Consider the following 19,323-nt stretch of genomic DNA (forward strand, 5'->3'; position numbering starts at 1 on the left):
AAGGAGGGCCCCGGGGAGCCGGGCTGGCGGCCGCCTCTGGCGCTCTGGCTCTCATCAGCACAGAGCAGAGGCAACGGGGGACCCCTGCCTGCCTAAACTCTTCCAAATGTGATCTGTGCTCTGATAAAATAAACAGTTTAGGGAAAGCGAAGCCCCAGGCACACACTTTGGCAGCTGATCACTCCCTAATTGCAGGAAGAGCAGTTGGGAGAGGGAATTATTTTTTTTTTTTTTTGGTTCCTTGGGCTGGTTTCTGATGAGAAACTGGGCTGGAGGAGCAGAGTTGAAGCTTTTCTCCCTCCCCTACCCCAGACAACGATCCCATTTTCCTTCCCCTCGCACTGACGGAATGTAACCCATGTCAAGGAACAGGAAGCACAACCAGGCTCTGCAACGGGTGAACCTCAGGGAAATCCTTTACTGTTTCGTGCATGCAGTTCTCTGCAAGCTTCTCCTGAGCTTTTTGTGGCGTTCGACGCCCCAAGGGGCACGGTTGAGGCCTACAAGAGGCAGGAGTGGGTGCAGGCACTGCTGTAACCCAGAGACCCACAGCACAGAGACGATGCCCCTCAGGCCACCCTGTGTGACCGTGGTTGTTCCTTTCCCAGGCAGGAAGGGACGACGATAATTAATGCCAGCCCCTTCCACCCACATGCGGACAAGGCCTCCATGCAGTCAAGGCCTCCCAGCCCAGCCCCTGCCTTTCTCCTACCTTCTCTGGTCCTTTCCTTTCTCCTCCTCTTCCTTTCAACTCACCGTTTTGGAACTGTTTTAAATACATTGGCAGCAAATTGTGTGCTTTTATGAGCGATTTACTAATGATTTCTCTTCTTGTGGCCTCTTTCTTTTGGTCACTGAGAATTAAAACCTGATTCAAAGGTCTTTTTTTTTCCAGTCACATCAGCCTCCCTTCTCTGTAATGGGGAGCTGCTCATGTAAATCCAATAGGGACTTGGATATTTTTAATATACCTAATCATAAAAGTCCCTTTCCAAGAGCTTTTTCAGCTTTTTTTTTGTTTTGCTTTTTTTTTTTTTTTGCTTTTTTTTTTTTCTGTGCTGGAATTTAAAGAAAGTATTCTTATTGTTTGTTCTAATGTAAACTTGAACAAATTCTTATTCTGGTCAAATTCTATTCCAGGAGGTCATTTACAGAAGCAGCAATCCCAACATGTTGTTTTCTTTTAAATTCTTGATTGTTTTTCTGTTGGCAGTAGTGCAAATTGCCTTTCCTGCAAATGCATGTTATTAATGGGGCGTCAGCTGCAGTTTCTTATTACACTGGAGTAGAGTTTGTTGGAAATATTCCAGCACGGTTTGTCTATAGGAAAATGCAGGTTTGTTGAGTGCAAAATGTATCATAGGAAGGAGGTTATAAATACATTTCATTTCGGCGATAAGGAGGGAAGAAAAATGGAGTACTCCAACAGCGCAATATTTACATTTTTCTACAAGAAGTTAAATAGGGCTATAATTATAGCAAAGCATTTTGATGGATGCCAAAGGCTTATTTTTAGAATTTTGTTTAGCAGGAAATTAAAAACAAGTTGGGAAAAATCCCTCTTCGTGTAACACATAAATGGTGGTTCTCGCAATGAGTAAGGCCGTCGCTTTCCAAAACACTTTATCCTGCCTCCTCGGCTCTGGACCATGACGAGGAGCTGGCTGTGCGACATGCAAATGAAAGCCATTCTTCTGCTTAATTATCCCTGCTGGAGATATTTATCAAGTTGCTTCTTCGGCTAACAGCACTTCATTTTCTGAGAATCTCATTGCTTTTAAAGGTTTAATTGGGTTCTTTTGCTAAATACCACGGTGATGCAGTGACACTGGCGCAGCAGTGATCTCGCAGCTGTAGGCTGCTCTGAGCGGCAGGGAAGAGAGGTTTTCCGATAGCAGCTTGGCCATGGGAAGGAGCGGGTGGTCTTTTGGTCCATCCCGGACTTTTTGCTTGGTTTATCCTTGCCACCTGCTCTAGGGGCTGCTGCCATAAAACCCCAGCAGTGGCTGTAGGTCACCGAATAGCCCCCAAATGCAGCTGCTTCTCCAGCAGCTCAGGCATGAGCCCCAGGAGTTTGACTCGGTTGGGTTTTCCTTGGGTTCCTGGGTAATGGAGCTGTGATTTCTGCTTGGCTGATGCTGGTGGGTCACATTTATGTGGTTTGGACTGAAAACCAGAAACATCGTGAGTTTTTTCCCCTTTTAAATTCGAGTAACTGTTCAGTGTGTCTGTTCCCTTCTGCCTGACGATATTTTTATTCTCAGCTTCCAAAATCAACGCAGTCTTCGTACTTCCAGCAGCCCACGTGTCCGTGAAAGGCAGTGCAGGAGCCAGCCCCTGCCTGCTCACGAAGCTGCCTGACCTTCATTACCCTGATCATTTTCCTCCTGTTCTATTCTAGCACATGATTGAGACCTGTCAGCCTTAGAAAGGGACCAAATATCAAATTGCCAAAACGTTTAATGCAAAGAAAGTCTCTCTGTTATTTCCCTTCCTCAGAAACACGCTCTAGGGTGGAATCAGAGGCATCTGGGGAGATGTTGGTTCCATTACCCAGCCGCAAACAAAGACTGTTTGCTGCTAATTCTGCTCTCTTTGTCTGAAAGCTCTCTCTCCCCAAAGACACTCCTCACCCAAAATACCAAGTTCCTTCCTGCATGCACACATTACTTTGAACATCAGAATGCCTAGGTGCTTTTTGAGCCAAAGATGGGTCTTCCAAATCCAAATCTCAGCCCGTGTGAAATAAAAACCCAGCTGAAGAGCCACGGGCTGTGCCACGAGGAGGCCATCCGATGTCAGGGTCACTAGGGGTGACAGGCAGTGTCCCTTGTCCCCAACAGCTGGGAGGACATCGGGTGGGCTGTGTCCTTCCCGCTCTCGGGCGAGGTGCTGGCTTTTAGGCACCAAGGGCTGGGTGACACTGCTCTCTAGTGGATGGCTCTTCATCAAGCGGGATGGAGATGCAGGAGCTGAGGCTGATGGAAAGGGTAGGTGCTCATCTGTGGATGAAAATTATGTTTTTTCTTCTTGTTTGCATCATGAGCTTTTAGAATTGAACACGTCCATGGAGACATTACACAGGCACAGAGCCATGTTCACCTTCAATAATGAAATGTAACTTGACTTATCTAACCATGATGGGAAGGAGTTATTGATGAAGGTCTTCCTGATGCCAGCAGTCCTTCCACTAAGACACCATGGCCAAAACCAAGACCCTTGTCGGCTCTTCTACCCTCCTAGGGTCCTGGTGCAGGGGATGCTCTTGGGTGCACAGAAATTACTCTCCCCATCCAACACCCCATGCACATAGCAAGCTTTGAGCCTAGAATATGAGAGGAACAGGCCTGTGTAGCTTGGTGAGGAGCCAAAGAAAATTCAGCGGGATTTGGAAAGGAAAGGCGAGTAAACACAGAGCTATTCCTGGAGCAGCCCCTGCTCTTGGGCACGCAGAGGAGGTGAGCTGCAGGCATCACACACGCACGCAAAGCTGGGTGTGCAAGAGGAAATTTGAGAGAAAATTGTAGCCTACCTTCCAGCTGTGCCCTTAACTAGAGGCTTAAAAAATGCTGGACTGGAGCAGAGAAATAGCCCAGCATTTGGTCTTCAGCAATGGCAACAGGCAATAGGCTTTAGGGCTGTTGCATGATGTCATTCCCAGCAGACAGAATTATTTTATAAACAGAAAAATTGATTTTGATGTCAGACATCAGGGGCAAAATTAGGAGCAAGGCCTGCAGATGAAGAGCTGCAGGCTTGTGGGTCTGCCTTGCCTCCCTCCCACATCACACGGCGCTCGCTCGAGGTTGTGATTCTGGCAGCAGGGGCAGGACGTTACCAATGGGGATGTCGGCACGTTACGATGTGAAAACTGCAAACCTTAGCAGAACCGTGAACATTCTTGGAGCGAGAAGAGATCAAAATAACTAATCCCCACCGGTACTTTCCCTCTTACCAGCAAAGGCTCAGGAATTTCTAATGTGTTTATTGGTCAGGTCTGAAGGAGTTTTAAAGTTACATATTTTTATATTTTAAAAAATCCTCTTTGCTCCGAATCGCTGTAAGAAGAGAAGTGAAATCTTTCTGGCTGTGAAAACCAGACTTTAAACTGCACCGTTAATAATCCCCTAACCCTTTCTGTGGCAGTAAACAAGGAGCTAAAGCAGCCATTGACTAATCCCAGCCGCACACACATGTGCCGAAGCTGCCGGAGAACGTTGGCGGTGGCCGGTGAGCGTGAGACGTGGTGGGAACCGAGCGGCTTTGACTTTTTGATGCAAACCCAGCCAATTTTTTTTTTTTTCACCATCCTAACGTGACTGTCGATGTTATCAGCCACAGCAGCTCTGCGTCAACTTCAGACCTCCCACAAAGCCCTTGATCTGGGCTACATCCCGAGGTGGGAGGGCTGCTGCTCCTTTCATCTGCTGGGAGCTCCGGCTCCTGGGTCAGGGGGTGTCCCACAGCTCATGCACGAAGAGCCTAAGCCGCAGCAGTCCGTCCTCATCTTCTCTGTTTTACTCATTATTATGCGTTCAAAACTTGTCTTTGGCCAAACACCACAACTTCGGGACAGCATTTATCAAAGACGTCTTTTACCCAAGAAATGAGTGCAGGGTGTACAGTGCTGCCTCCCATGCCAACAATTTTTCTATATTCACAGAAATCTTGACACCTATTTTGTAAAGCCTAAAACAACAAAAATCCATCCATGGGTCATAGATTCCCCACATGGGCAGTGGTATTTATGCAGTGAGATATTACGATGTTGCAGACTTGGATGTTTTAACAACTTGACCTTAAAAGAATTACAAGGAAAAAGTGGAAAAGGTAAATGCCCAAAATATGAAGCATGTTTTCAAAGTTGATGTCATCTTGCATTCAACGATTTTTGCTGGCATTTCTGTGAACAGTTTTCTCACCAGTGACATCACATATTTTTCTTCACTCTCTGGGGATGCCTTCTCTTATTTCTTGATTCCTTTGCCCTCCAAGGAAGTGGCTGAATTGTCCAGTTGCACTTTATTATAGGGCACGTCGGCATCTCATGTTCTTAGTTATACAGTGCTGTAGGGAAATGGCCTGAATTTAAACCAGGAGGAAAGCCCTTTCTTCTAATTCTCTTTGATCTAAACATCAACATTCTCGGTCATGGGAACATTTCGTGAGCTGATCCGGTGCTGCATGCAAAACGGCTCTTGGTTCTGCAGGAACGGGCAGAAAGCAGCAGGCTGGCTGCATGGGGCAGCGTCACATCCCAGCAACATGTCCTACCAAAGCGTTATCAGGGATTAGTGCATGGATTTATGCCCAAACCTATCATTACAGCAGTCAAAACCCCATATACTGTTTCCAGCTGGGAAGAAAGCCGTGTCTTCCCCTATGGAACAGCCTCGTAAAGCAGGAGGATGTAACCAAGTGGGTGTAAGTGGTCCTCCACCACAACTCACTGGGATTTGTGTAATGGTAAAAATCTTCCTATAGAGATTTGGGGTCATTCTGTGGCAAACTTTATGGCAGGGATGAAAGTTTTTACAGCTGTTTGTTACCATAATATCCTCCTCATTGCCGTGAGACAGTTCACAGGATCCACAGAGCTATTTTTATTAAATCATGTTTGGAGTTGGTTTGCTTGTTTCCCGAGGGATAGACTGAGTGTAGGCAGCTGCAAAGCAGCGAGCAATCCCCCAGCACGGGGACAGGGCTGTCCCACTGACAGGGAAGATTTCCTCTACGGTTACTATAGGCTGCTGATCTTCAGGGTGGAAAGGCTATTTGTGCAAGGTAATCAATCAGTTTGGGTAGCTATCAGCCAAATCCCTCTCAAGGGAAACGGATAGATCCTTAAGGAGCAATTCTGTTTTACTTGCTGGCAGGAATTGTATGCGTACACCAAAGAAAAAAAAAAAAAAAGGCAAATGTGAAGCAAGACTGAATGCAGCACAAAACAAAAAAAGAGCTGCCCTGAAGTTATCCCCACTCCCCCTTTGTTATCTTCTTGGGTTTGCTAAATTAAAGCCAGGGTAGAAGGCCCACACAAAGTCACATGGAGGCAGGCAGGCAGCATCGCTCCATGCAGGGGATAAAGCAAGGATCAACCCCTGAATGCTGATTTTAGACATGCTTTTAAATGGTTATCACTTATTCACAGGGATATTATGCCCTTTATTTGAAGTGAGATCACGGTGTAACAAGCTTTGGGCTCCCCAACTACAAGACAAGAGTGGTTTAGGCTTTGTCAGCTTAGGTGGAAAGAAGCGTCTGCCAACATATAAATACATGTATTTTTTTCTTTTTATATTAAATGTATTATTCCATCAGTTTCATTCCATTGTTGCCAAAGAAAAAAAAAATATGCAGAGATAACGATGTCAAATTAAATGTCTTTCTGCCTACATACAGGTGGAAGGGGCCCTGGTGAAGAGATAATTACAGCTCTCATTAATTGCCTGCAGAGGTGTGTGTTTGAAGGTTCGGCTAACCCCGCACCCCACGACCTGTCACCAACAGAGGAGCCCCGCAGCAGTGCCACGCGCCCCCAGGGCACGGGAGGGTTTAGCGGGGCCGTATTGCCGAGCTCCAGGACGCTACTGATGTGCTCGCTGGAGCTTGGCACCAGATCATTTAGTAACAGCTCCTGCACTGCGTGATCCGTCCTGCTGCAAGGGAGAGGACTCCATTAGAGGTTTTACATTAAACAAGGGAAAACGTCAGGGGTTTGTAACTGATTTTAAAAAACCCTCTCGCTCTCCTGGGTGTTGTGCTCGAGCTCTGATCCTCCCTGTAGGTAAGGCACCACTCTTATATCTACCAGAGCTTCCAGAGCTGTTTACTCCTACAAATCCTGGGCTATTTTCTTGTGTTCAGTAAGCTTTAAGTCCGACCTAACACTTTTAAAGAGAGGCCCCAACTCTTCGGATGAAAGAAGCTTAGGCTCAGCCTGGCAATTTTGATTTCAAACACATCCTTATGGCACAGCAGCCCAGGCTCACATCAGGTGAAGGGGATTTGGATCAGTCACTGACACAACTTTTCTCTGGAGGTATTTAGGCTGGGTAAGCTGTTTGCCTAAAGGTGCTGCTGCGAGGAAACCAGAGCCCAGATGCTGCAGCAGCCCTGTGCCCGCCGGCCAAGCCCTGACCCTTTCTCCAGCCCCGCTGGCACCCAGGGGGAAATTCCCAATATCCACCCTCTCCAAAACACTTCATTTTAAAGCGACGTAATGGGGTGTAGCAGATACAGCCTCTCTTAGCCACGTCTTGTGGCTGAGAGGAGCCCAGCTGGGTTCCTCTAATTGTGATCTTGCACCAAAATGAATAATAATTAAAAAGAAAAAAAAAGATTGAAGCTATAGAAACTGTCTGGCCAGCCTTTTGCTCAGCAGCCTGTGTGAATAATCTTTGCCAGGGCGAACTGGCAGCTGAAATGTGCAGATAATGACAAACAGTAAGAGCAGCTCTCCTTAGACTTTCCCCAGCCCCAATCCCCGCTCTGCCCTGTCCCCGGTGGGTGCCTACAATAAGCCACAGGCTCACGCTTAATGATCCAAGATTTGTTAAAGGAAAAAAAAAATAGCTTTCCAATCAGCTTTGCCTGCCTGTGAGTAAGCCTCAAGTGATGGTTCAGAGCCTGCTGAGCATGATTGCAGGCTGGGGCTGCTGTTTATGGGAAAGCACAGCCCACTCGGCGCACAGGGAGGCTCATCCATCAGCCTGGGCTGGGTTCTGCTCCTCAGCTCTCTCTCAGCTGCCCGAAGCAATGCAGAGCCTTGCAACCATCTGGGCTTGTACTCGCCACTGTTTTGCCCGAGCCCATGGAAGGTTGCTGAGTTTTAACCCCCAAAATCTCATGCTACTGTGTAGGATCCGGCAGGAGCAGAGCTCTGTGCTGGGGCTTCAGTTGGTGTCGGCTAAAGCTGGTCCCAGGAAGCCTCAGGACCCTCTTGGCTTTTGTCCGAGCAGGAGAAGCAAACCCCCATATTAAATATAATACACAAAACCCCACCACGTGTCAGCTCTCTGGTTTCCTTGCTCCTGGTGCTGCATTCAGAAGACAATAGCATTTCCTTTGCCTCCAGCTGTTTTGGCTTTCCTTATTTGCTCTTGCCCCTTCTGAGCTCATCCATCACCTCAGTGTCCTAGCTAACCGTGCAGGATATGGCCCTTTTCTCCCAGCTTCTGTTCTCAAGGCTCCGTTATGGATTGCTCTGTCCCCACTGCCGCTGAACAACACGTCTCGTGCTCGGCCCTGGGGGCAGGACTGTGGCAGGCTGGTGCAGGCGGTGGTTCTTCACAGCAGCCCAGATGTCTGCCATTCCCCCAGCCTCCCAGGGCTTCCCATCAAGGGTCCTGAGCTCACGGTGAAGCACTGAGATGCTGCAGGACAGGGCCTGATGGTTCCTGACGTTATGGTGGCACAGAGCAGAGGAGCCTGAAGAGCTGGAGACAGCAGAAAACACCTCCCAGAGGAGGAGGCAAATATTCTGGGAGATTGCCCACACAATGAAATAATTTAAACACATCATTTGCAAAGCTCCGGTGTATGGTCAACACCCTCCAAGCCTGATTTCTAGATGGCAAAACAAACACATCATTTTTCTAAATTCCTTTGTAAAGGTTTCAGACTGGACCAGGTCTGCTTGTTCCCACTGGGCTTAACTCCGGCTTCAGGAGCAGAAAGGATTTTTGGGGAGACCCTTCCTGGTGGCAATGACTTTATTTCGGCATCGAGCCTGGCCTTTTCTTATGGCTAGATCGCAGCAGCTGGTGACAGGCAAAGTGCTGGCAGATGGAGTCGATCCTTGGCTGTCTAGCACCTCTTGCAGACACCGTGCTGCTCCGGGATGCTCACCCTGCCTTGCGCTCCCCGTCACATATCTGAAGGGTTTTCCTCTGCCAGGCAGGAACAGGGCTCAAAATTACCCTCGGTCTCCCGGGTACTTGGGATTAGGTTATTGAGAAGTCAAACGCTCGTCTTAATGGTGGCTGGAAGAATTGGTTGACTGCTGCACAACCCCACGTTTTCAGGGTGGGGAATTAATTCGTGCAGCTGCCATTGGGGTTAGAGCCACCCCTGTGTTTCTCGGGAAGACGCGCGGTGGTCCCTAGGTGCCTCCGGTGTCCCGCCTGGTCTCACCTCTCACACATACGGAGCAGCTGAGCAGTTTCTGGAGCATGAAGAGAGGGAAAATTTGATTTCCTTAAGGAGGCCTTAACATTTCACAGCCTAGTTTGGGTGAAATTCAGTCATTTTGCTTGCAGCATGGCAGGCAGGTGCCTCTGTATTACAGCATGAAGCTTGCACTGGTCTATGGGAGCCCATAAAGGGATCAGGGCCCCATGAATAAAAAAGGAATTCGGTTCTTTCCTGTGAGGTGTTCCCTCAACAGAAATGAAACTCGACACAATTTACCGTTCCTGAGCTGGGTTATTTGTGGGATGCCTCACGGCAAGGCCCCGCAGGTACCAGCTGGCTGCACACAGCCCATGGTTCGGGTTGGACGTGGTGGGACGAGACGTAAAACACCTTCCCGTGCCGTGCAGTACAAATGTCCACCAACGTGTGCTGGCACCAGAGCAGACACACTTGGAGTCGGTAAGCTTGCTCTGCAAAAGCAGAGTCAGTGCTGGTTTGCACCTTCAGCAGGAAAAACCAACAGGAGCTGGGCAGAAACATTGCCCAGCTCAGGATATAACAAAAGGCAAAATTTCTGCAGGTTTTAGCGAGAAGATCATGCTTGTGCCACGGCAGCGGATGAGAAAAGGGAACTCACCCAGCTGGCAGGAGCAATTAGCATGCACAGGGCTCTCCCCGCCTCCTAATTCACTCGGAATAATTCATCAACAGAAAGCCCTCAGCAGCGATCCTCTGCCGACAGGTCCTGATTGTAGATGTGTTCTTTGATTCGCTTTGGAAGATAAATTGACATGTGAAGCCCCAGTCGAGCTTGGGCTAATGAGTCTCTGTAGGGCCATCATGGGAATTCACTCATTTATCTGAGGATTTGGCGGCAGCGCTCATCTCCCCGGCAGCAAGGCTGAGGAGGCAGCCTAGCTCTAACATGCTGACGGTGCGGGATCTCATCACCCAGCCCTGGAGGTGGCAAGCCCACGTTTGCTGTCTTGGGCTAAACTCTTTCTGTTTTGGGGCCTCAGTTTCCCACCTGTACTGCCAAGAGGACAAAACCCCGTCCTCCTGTTGAATGAGCTGCATAATCACCGCTGCGAGGCGTGTTACACCAGCACTGACACAAGCTGCAGTTCCTGTCCATCTAAGCAAGGGTTTCATTACAGTTTTTGGCTTCTTACATCTTCAAAAGCAGCAGGATAATCAGCTTTTTCCATAGGCTTTGCAGTGGACATGGGAAAGAAATACACACTTTTTCTGAATTATGGTGTTTGAATGTGCTTTGTTTGTTTCTGACCATCTTCTGCCTATAATCAGCTTTGAAACATCCCCGCCAGGTGCACAAAACACCCCTGGCCTCCAGAGAACGGGTTGTTACCCCCAGGTGAACATCTCACCTAAATAATGCACAGTCCTGCCCTGCGGGAGGCTCCAAGCAGAGATGCCCCCTACATTTACACCCCTCTCCTTTTCCTCCCCTGCAGCCTGAAGGCCGTGCTGATGGGCAAGCCGCAGGACAACACGGTGGACTTGTCGGGCATCCCGCTGACGCTGAAGGACCTGGAGCGCATCGCGTCCTACCTGCAGCACAGCTCGGAGCACATCGACACGGTGGAGCTGTGCTTCACCGAGCTGACGGACGAGATGCTGCTGCAGCTGCTGCCGGCGCTCTGCGTGCTGCCCCACCTCACCACCCTCTCCCTCAACGGCAACCGGCTGACCAAAGCCATCCTGCGGGACCTCACCGAAACCCTGAAGGACCCCAAAAAGTTCCCCAGCGTCACCTGGATCGACCTCGGCAACAATGTGGACATCTTCTCCTTGCCCCAGCCCTTCTTGGTCAGCCTCAAGAGACGATGCCCCAAGCAAGGCAACTTGCCGACCATCCTGGAGTTCGGCGAGGGGCAGGTGAGCGATTTGGAGAGCCAGGATGGCCGGGCCGAGAGCCAGGAGGACCTGCGAGCCGACGAGGGCGATAAAACCGGAGCGGGCACGACCGACAGCACAGGCTCTCAGCCGACGGACAGGACGGTGGAGGCTGGGACGCTGCCTGGCTCGGAGCAAGGCGCCGCCACGCCGCAGACGTGATGCTCGGCTCCGCAGTGGGCGCGTTGGGCAGGGGTGGCAAACCCGAGACCTCCACAACGGGAGTCCTGGCAGAGGGTGGGCGCAGGCGGCTGGGATGCTCTGGGAGCGCAGAGCGTCGCCTGCCTCCCCTGCGATGAACGTCGACGTCGTTCTTCTTGACGAACACACGGACGGGATGGCGGTGAATATTTACGTTGTAGGAAAGCTGGCCGGGTATTTTTAAACGTTAGTGCTATGCTTTTTAACTCCTTAAAAACACATCGTCAAGGTGGTGTAAGACAAGGCCCTTAGAAGAGCACAGAACCGGAGAAGGAAGGTGACCGGGTCTTACAGGATCCCGGCTGGTCAGACAGATGCCACAGCAGGACTTCAGACCTCTCCCACTCCGACTTCAGGAGCTGCTGCTGAATAGCGTGCCTGGTGAGACGAGCCCAAAGCCTGATCGCACACTAAGAGGGGATGTTCCTGCTACCAGCGTGCCAGCCCCACGGGAGGGCTTTGCCTTCCTGGTGCTGGCGCAGAGCTAGATCCCGTGCCTGGATGCTGCCCTCTCCAGCCTTACCAGAACTGGGCTGGCCCCGCTGCCTGCCCGGGGTTTATTTGGCTGTAAAATCCCCTTTCCCACCGGCCTTGCTGCTGTGATGTCTCCAGGGCTTCCCATGCGGTACCTGGAGCTGGCACCAGGGCACTCGGTCTGTCCCGGGGAGTGAGCTGTGAAGTCCGGAGCTGGGGCTCAGCTCATGCTCGTTGCTGTTGCTGCCAGAAGAGGCCACAATCCCAGAGGTTTATAAAAGAAAAAAAAAAACCCAACCGCTGGGGTTTTCTCCCCTATATCACCGCCATTCAGGACTGGATGGATGCGGCCAGCCGAAGCCTCAAAGCCTCAGAAAGGTTTTTGGGTCACTTGGCTGTGTTCAACCCCACCCTGGACCAGAAGTGCTTTGTTTGTAAAATGTTTTGTTTTGCTCTGTTTTTTGTTTTTAAGAGACATTGATTTTATTTTTGGATGGAAAACAGATCACAACAGAGCATCAGCATGGGAACGCACTTTGGCTTCTGAACCAGATTTTCATTTGATCCTAAAACCTGGGGGAGGGCAGGAAAGTGGGAAATACTTCCCCTCCCATTCAAAGGACCAAACAGGACTCCCCTTGCTGAGAGGGAGCCCCTCTGTATCCATTCACAGCCCTTCCCCTGACCAGCCTTGCAGCATCATTTTCTGCCTCGGAGCAGTGACCCTCTGGCTTTGATTTTTCTGGCTGTAAACAGACTTTTTGATCGTTCCTTGGGTTCTCTTTGTTTAACATCACTGCACAGGAAGCTGCACACCATTTCCAGGGGCGTTCATGCTGTTGGTTGTTGTTTCTCCTCCATATGCAAGTAGGTAACTTAGAAGAAACTCTGCTACTCATTTTACTACATTTGGCAAAGTTCAGTATGATTTGCATGTATCCAAGCCTCTTTTTTTTAATGCTAACTCTTTCCAACAGGCATGAAGAATCTTTGCAGTGAATGAACTGTTCTGTTTGAAATAAAGGAGCTATCCATAATCAAAATAAATGACAATGTTTAGTAAAGAGGTAGCACTGAGATCTCTGCACAGCCGGCTGCCCAGCACTCCAGTGCCCCAGCGCACCCACGGCCGCAGGGCAGAGCAGTGCTGAGCACGGTGCTGAGCACAGTGCCTCTGCTTTCTCCAGGTCTCAGCAAAGAATCAAAAGAGGAAACAAACAGTCCTGTTCATGGGCTGGATTCAGTATGTTCAGAGTACATTACGGGGGCAAGGGAGGTGATGGAGACGGATGGCCATCCTTATTTTATATGTAAGAAATGAGCAAGAGCTCTCTTGGTACCCCAGTGCTCACCACACTGCTCCCCTCCCTCCTGTGCACAGCCCAGGTCCCCCCCCTCTGTTTAAATTATTTAAATCACAAGCTCCCTGCTGCACAGCTTTTAGTTTCTGCTAAGTATTTGCACAGGAACCAGCTGCCTGGGGCCTCAGCATCCACCTGGCCCCCCCAGTCTGGCTGTGCAAATCCAAAAACCAGAGCTACTTTGCATTTAGAGAGCTGCATCTTTTATTTATCCTGTGTACACTGAACTCCCTCACTGACACAAAGCATCAAGCCCATTGCTCCAGCCGTATTTTCCCCCCGGCTGAGCTTCTACATGCTGCAAAACTCATCGGGAGCTGGTTTGCATTTATCTCCAGGGCTGCTGTGCAAAGGACAAGCCTCTGGAGAGCCCCCGCGTCCCCTGTCCTTACACCATGAGAGCAAGCTCTGCTCTCCCAGCACGGACAGGCTGCACCAGCGTCACTGTGTCCAGAAAAATTTATCTCCTCTGAGACAGGGAAATAACTGGAAAGGGCCTTTTATTGAAATATTCGTGCATGCTGAAGCCTGCACCACATTACTGACTGTCACAGGAAAAGAAAAATAACACGGCTCTAAGAGACAGCATTGTCATAAAACCAACAGGGCTTTAGCTACTCTGTCTCTTCCTTGCAGTGTGGGTTAGGTTAATTAGCCATTTATTGCACTTCAGCATGATGCTGATCCTGTGGGCTCAGTGAAGCGTGAGGTTTTTTGAGACCATGCCATGAGATTGCTTCCCTGCCCAGCCACCAGCAGCAGAACAAGCCTGGAGCTTGCCCCACACACTATCAATGTTTCCCATGCTATAGGGGGCTGCTTGCTCTGGACAGAAGCTCTTAACTGGCCCTAGAATGAGGATTTGAGTACTGAAAATCACTGCTGTAGATTATGAAAGCTGACTGAGGTCATTTGTCATCAAGGTGGGTGGGAAATGCCCACCTTAAAATAAAAAGTTCATAAAAACATATTGGGGAAGCAGGCTGCACGGCTTCTCCTTCCACACCCCTCAGCCAGGCCACGCACAGAGCCAGGACTTTTCCACCCGTGGCTTAACTCAGCAGCTGGGGGGCGATTGTGGTGGCGGGAGCCAGGCCATAACAAAACCTACACAAATTCCATGGGTATTGCAAGGAAAATCCACTCTTGCAGGAGTGCTTCAGTTGCACCTGGGTAAACCGAAAAGAAATGGGTAGGAGCAAAGGAGGATTTGCAGGATGCAGTTTTCCCAGGGAGAAGATGCCTCTGGGGGGGATTTTGATGCAGGACACAAGAAGGGAGACGAGCGAGACCCAGGCAAATCCCACCCACAGCGCGTGGGATGAGAAAACTGTCTGCGTAACAACCAGGAGGAGGTTAGGCTAAAGCTGTCAGCTGCTGAACCACGCTACCTGCTGCCTCGTCTTTTTCTCCTTATTAGTAGAAGAAAAAGTCCTGGCTAGGGGAATCTGTTGCATTATTTATTGGCAGCTCACGCTGGTGTGTTTAACGCCAGGCCCAGAGATCGCGCGCAGGCTGCTGGAGCTCAGCTGATAGGCAAAAACGTTTATAGTGGCATCTGGAAAAGCAACTATTATCCCTTAAGGGCTACCTGGTTTACATACAAAACACCGAGCAAGCACAGCCAGAAACCAGAGTGGCTTTAGTCCTTGCTGTTCAGGTAGCTCTGAACCAAAATGACCTTGCAGTTCAGATGTGCACGGTTCTTGCTGGAATCGCTTTCCTTGCCGGAGCAAAAAGGCTGACGCTGAAACACGTCAGGGCCCAGAAGGACAAACAAACATAAAAAAGGTGCCAGATGGCAAACACTGAGCAGTGGTGAGGACCAGGCTCCTGCAAGCGGGGATGGCTGGGTCAGGCCACCCTCCCCTTCCCAGCCCATCAACCATCTCCCACATTTCAGGGAGCAAACGTCCCTTCCTGTTGATAGATTTCCCTTTCTCTCTGACCACAGTCTAAAAAAACCCTGATGTATGGTGTTGTTTTGATGCTTATGACAACACTAGAGGTCCCAGCCAGGATCAGGGCTCTCCTGCAGCAGGTGCTTAGAAACAAGCCCTGCCCCAGCGCATTGTAACCCCTGTGGAAGGGACCCTATTGGGTCTGGGGTGGGCGAGCAGCCTTTGCTTGCAATCACAGCTCTATCATGCCTGTGAAATGCAGTGCCTGGGTGGAAAACCAGCCTTTGGCAGTGCAAGTGTAAGTGCATCTGAAAAATATCGTGGCTGGGGTTGCTCTTCTGCCCTGCACCAAGGCCTTGAAACCACCTTCTGACATCCTAGGAAAAGGCATTTGATCCCTTACAGGAACCACCAGAAAAAAGACAGAGACATGGCTGAATTTCTCCTTATTTCATGTCTACCGAGCACCAGTAAAGCTGTCTCTGCTGGAAGTTATTTAACGCTTCTGCTTTGCAATAAATATAAACCGCTTCTGTTACTCATCCAAGGCCTCCTCCCGCAGCGTAGTGCCTGCCCCTGGGGAGATGCCCCACGGCGACTTGAGACAAATTTCAGGCTGCCAACAAGCCCCAGAGGGAAGCGCCTGGCGGGTTCCTCGTCTTCTCCTACGTCAGCCCATGGCGAAGATGCAGCAAGGCAGCTCCGAGACAGGCAATAACGCACAAAGGTTCCTTGGGGGGGTTTAATAGGTGCCAAAATGGCATCCGCTGGGACACGGCTTTTCTGGAAGCGACAAGCAAACACGCTTAAACTGATTTTGGACAAATTAACATTCATTATTGAGCTCCTACAACTCGTGCCTGCTCCCTAACTTCCTCCAGCCTCTGTTCTCATGATTTCCCCTGGGAGGGTACGAACCATGTCCCAGATAATGGGCCCAGCCTGGCTGCTGGGCCCCGAACCTGGAGGTCTGCCCACCCACACACCCCAGTGCCCTCTTTCTTTATCTTATTTTCCACGCTGTGCATGCTGCTGGCATACCTAATAAGGCTGGAGCACGGAGCGAAGCAGCCTCCAGCAATGCTGCTGCAGTTCCAAAGAAAGCCTCAAATCGCGTGGAAATCAGTTTGGGCTGGAGCTTGCCAAGTCCCAGAGCGGCACAGCCACGTGCCAGGCTCCTGAGCAGCTCTGCTGCAGGTCGGAGGGAAGGAAAGACAACGCACGGGTTTTGCTTTCCCTGGGTTTTGTTTGTATTTTGTTTCAGCTTGCCTTGAGAAGAAACAGAATAGATCTTCAACTAGATTTTCCTTAATATTTTTTTTTTTTTAGTTAAAATAAATACAGTGAAAATCATGTTTAGTATCAGCTGGAGGTTTGTTGACTGCAAAGAAAAGGAAAAAAAAAGGCAGAACCTGTTTAAGGTAAAATTTTATTTCAGGGTGGGGGCGTCTGTTTTGTGCAAGGACTGTAGACATTTTTTTTTTAACCAAATAAATATTGCATTAACCACCTAGCACGAAGCTTAGAGCTGTACTTTGAACATACATAGTGGAAAGGAGGATTTCAGGATCTTTTACCCCGAGATACCCCTTCTCGTCTGTCTGCTCCTTCCAAACCAGTGACTACAGGACATAAATGCCTCCTGTGACTTAATATTTGTTTTTTGAACAGTTAAAAGTGGAAAAACAGCTAATAGTATTTGCAGATGGTTTAGAGCTGTATAAAGGCAAAGGACTAAGAATATGGGAGTCAATTTAATCCACGACCCAAACACTGCTCTGACTAGAGGACAAAACCCAGGGACAGCTCAGCATCTTTCACCACGCACTCAAAACTAACGACCAACAAAAGTGACTCCTAAGTGTCTTCTTTCTATATAATGCCTTCAAAGACCACTTTTCCTAAACATCATGAAAGAATAGCCAAAAAATAAGCCGAACAACCAAAATGTGTGTTTTGTATTGAGCTGGGTGCTTGTTGGGAATACTACCACTAAATTGCTTAGCGTATTTCTTTGAGCAGCCATAATCACTGAGCTGGTGGGGAAAGAAAATATTTAATCCACGTGGCTGGGGCATTACTGTTAACAAATCACTAGTGCAGAATTTACCAGGACAAACTGCATGAAGACTGCTAACTGTAAGGACTGGAGGGGCCTGGGATCCCAAGCTGGACCCATGTTTGGGAACACAGTGCTGACAGCTTGCATGAAAAGCGCTTAAGCCCATGACTCAATTACTGTTCCACAGGGAATTGGAGGTGCTTTGTTTCTAGGCTCAATGGGGCCTACGTTTTCTATCTTCTCTCCTGTAAATATGCAGAGAAGACAGTTGTTTTACCTTTGGGTGAGCTTATGGCTTTACATAAAATTGAAAACCTGGTTTAATATAGTCAAAAAAGATGTGATTCGTTCAACACCACCCTTAATTATTTGCGCAGATTTCTAAATCCATTTGCCGGGTTTTCTGCCTCCTAATAGCTTATTGATTTTGTGGCTTGTGTGCCACCGTTTATTCTTCTTTGCCTTTTTATTAGTTCTGAGGAGAAAGTAAACCCGTGCAGCCTGTTTCAGCCCTCAGGAAGGGGTTGCTAAGCTGCATCTGGCGGATTTGGCTGGGGAACCAGCTGTCAGCACGGCTCTTTAGGAGCCCTCTTGCACACTACATCCCTCAGTGAGTTGTTAGTGGAAATCACAGCTAGAATTAGACCTTGGAATATCTTACTACAGGCACGTCTGTCCTCCAGGTATAAATACCTGGAATAGATACACAGGGACTCAGACTGGTTATATGCAATACTACAAGAAAAGGGAAGGGACGTTGGCTATAACTAAATCTAGGTACATTGCCATGGGAATGAGCCTACCTCTTCCTCTTTTGCAACTGCCTCTTGTCCTGCTATATCTCCAGGCAAGACCTGCAATTTCAGCTCCTGATATAAATGAAATGTAAGCTGGCAGCAGAGTCTATCTTCGAGCACAGTGCACGCCATGCTCCGGTACACTCTAACCCAGCTCCTACCAAACAAACTCCTGTTGAATCCCGCACGTAGCAGTGCAGGCATAAAACCTCAGAGGTGGCTGCGTCTCCAAACACACAAAATAGGAGGCATCTGCTTCAGAGCTACCTTCACGCATGCATTTCCAATAGGAGAGCTTCACCATTAATTTGTTTCTTTCATCTCCTCTGTACACACCTGCCTGTTCAATTATGAATGCAAAGGCTAAGTCATTTTCCAGCAGCTCTGGGGGAAGCTGCACTTGCCTGCAAGCTCACAGCTCCCCTCCACCACATGCAAACAGCTTTTCGCAGAGCTGCAGGCTAAAACACAAAACTTAGCCTACTTCATATTCGTGCCCTTTGTCTGCTTCCATTTGCCATGCAAACCTGCCAGCTACAGCTACCTTCAGGGTCTTTGCAAGAGAAGGAAAGGAAAAGATTATCAGGCACATGAAAATGGTGAGATTTTCAAAAGAACAAAGCCCCTTTCCAAGCAGCTGAGGAGGAACGGCTTTGCAAGCATGCTTAAGCCAACCAGGTGATAGGCATTTCCCCCAACAACTTGCAAAAATTACTGTAAAATCAGTCCACTGTTCAGCTAGGAATAAAAGCAGTAGGATAACGTAAAGCACCACAACGCTCAGATCACCACGGGCCAGAGATAGATGGTTTGTCCTGCTCAGCATCCACAGAGAGTAACCCTGCTTCCAACGCTGCTAAAATGCAATGAACTGGGAGGGCACACGGTCAACAGGTGAGACAAGAGGGGGGTGAGAAACGGGGGAGAAGAAAAAAAAATCAGATCAGAAACAACATGGTCAGCACAGAGCCCTGGGAGCTCTCAAAGCAGCCGCAGGACCTGTGCTTGTTGGGGGGCAAAAGGGCTTCAGAGCCATCACAGCGTTTGGGACAGGTTAAGAGAAGAAAATCAAGCAATTGGTAAATTAGAGAGAAACCCTGTGCTACACAGAAATGCTGCAAGTTCAGAGAGTCACAGCAAGCTCCGTTAAATCTTTCCACCGCTCGCTACTCCAACGCTTTCTATTTTTCAGACGCACTGGGTGGTGGCACGGGTCGCTGCCTGCGACATGCGACAGGAACCAAGTCCCCAGAGCGGCACCAAGCAACTGCTGCGGGCAGCCTGGGAGAAAAACCTGCTTCCCATCTCAGCCCTCCGCATGTCTCGCTGCTGGAACTGTCCTCGTTCTAGCTCATTAACCTGAGCGGATACTGCTTCTTTAAGCTGCAGGACTAATTAGGAGGCAGTAGAAGGCAAGAGTTATTTTCCCTACACCTCTGCACTAGGCAGTGCATATGCCCAGTGGAATAACAGCT

The 19,323-nt window shown here is 49.2% G+C and overlaps 1 protein-coding gene across 2 annotated transcripts in view; it reads left to right on the forward strand.

Annotated features, from left to right (window-relative positions):
* The window catches only part of LRRC75A (leucine rich repeat containing 75A), a 67,462-nt gene extending 54,671 nt beyond the window's left edge, over window positions 1-12,791 (forward strand). For both annotated transcript variants that reach the window (XM_048068025.2, XM_048068026.2), the window contains exon 4: window positions 10,611-12,791. In XM_048068025.2, coding sequence (XP_047923982.1) covers window positions 10,611-11,214 — 604 coding nt within the window. In that variant the 3' untranslated portion in view covers window positions 11,215-12,791. The remainder of the gene's footprint in view (window positions 1-10,610) is intronic.
* The last annotated feature ends 6,532 nt before the right edge of the window (window positions 12,792-19,323 follow it).

Source organism: Anser cygnoides, chromosome 18 (assembly GCF_040182565.1).
Source record: "Anser cygnoides isolate HZ-2024a breed goose chromosome 18, Taihu_goose_T2T_genome, whole genome shotgun sequence".
Lineage (NCBI taxonomy): Eukaryota > Metazoa > Chordata > Aves > Anseriformes > Anatidae > Anser > Anser cygnoides.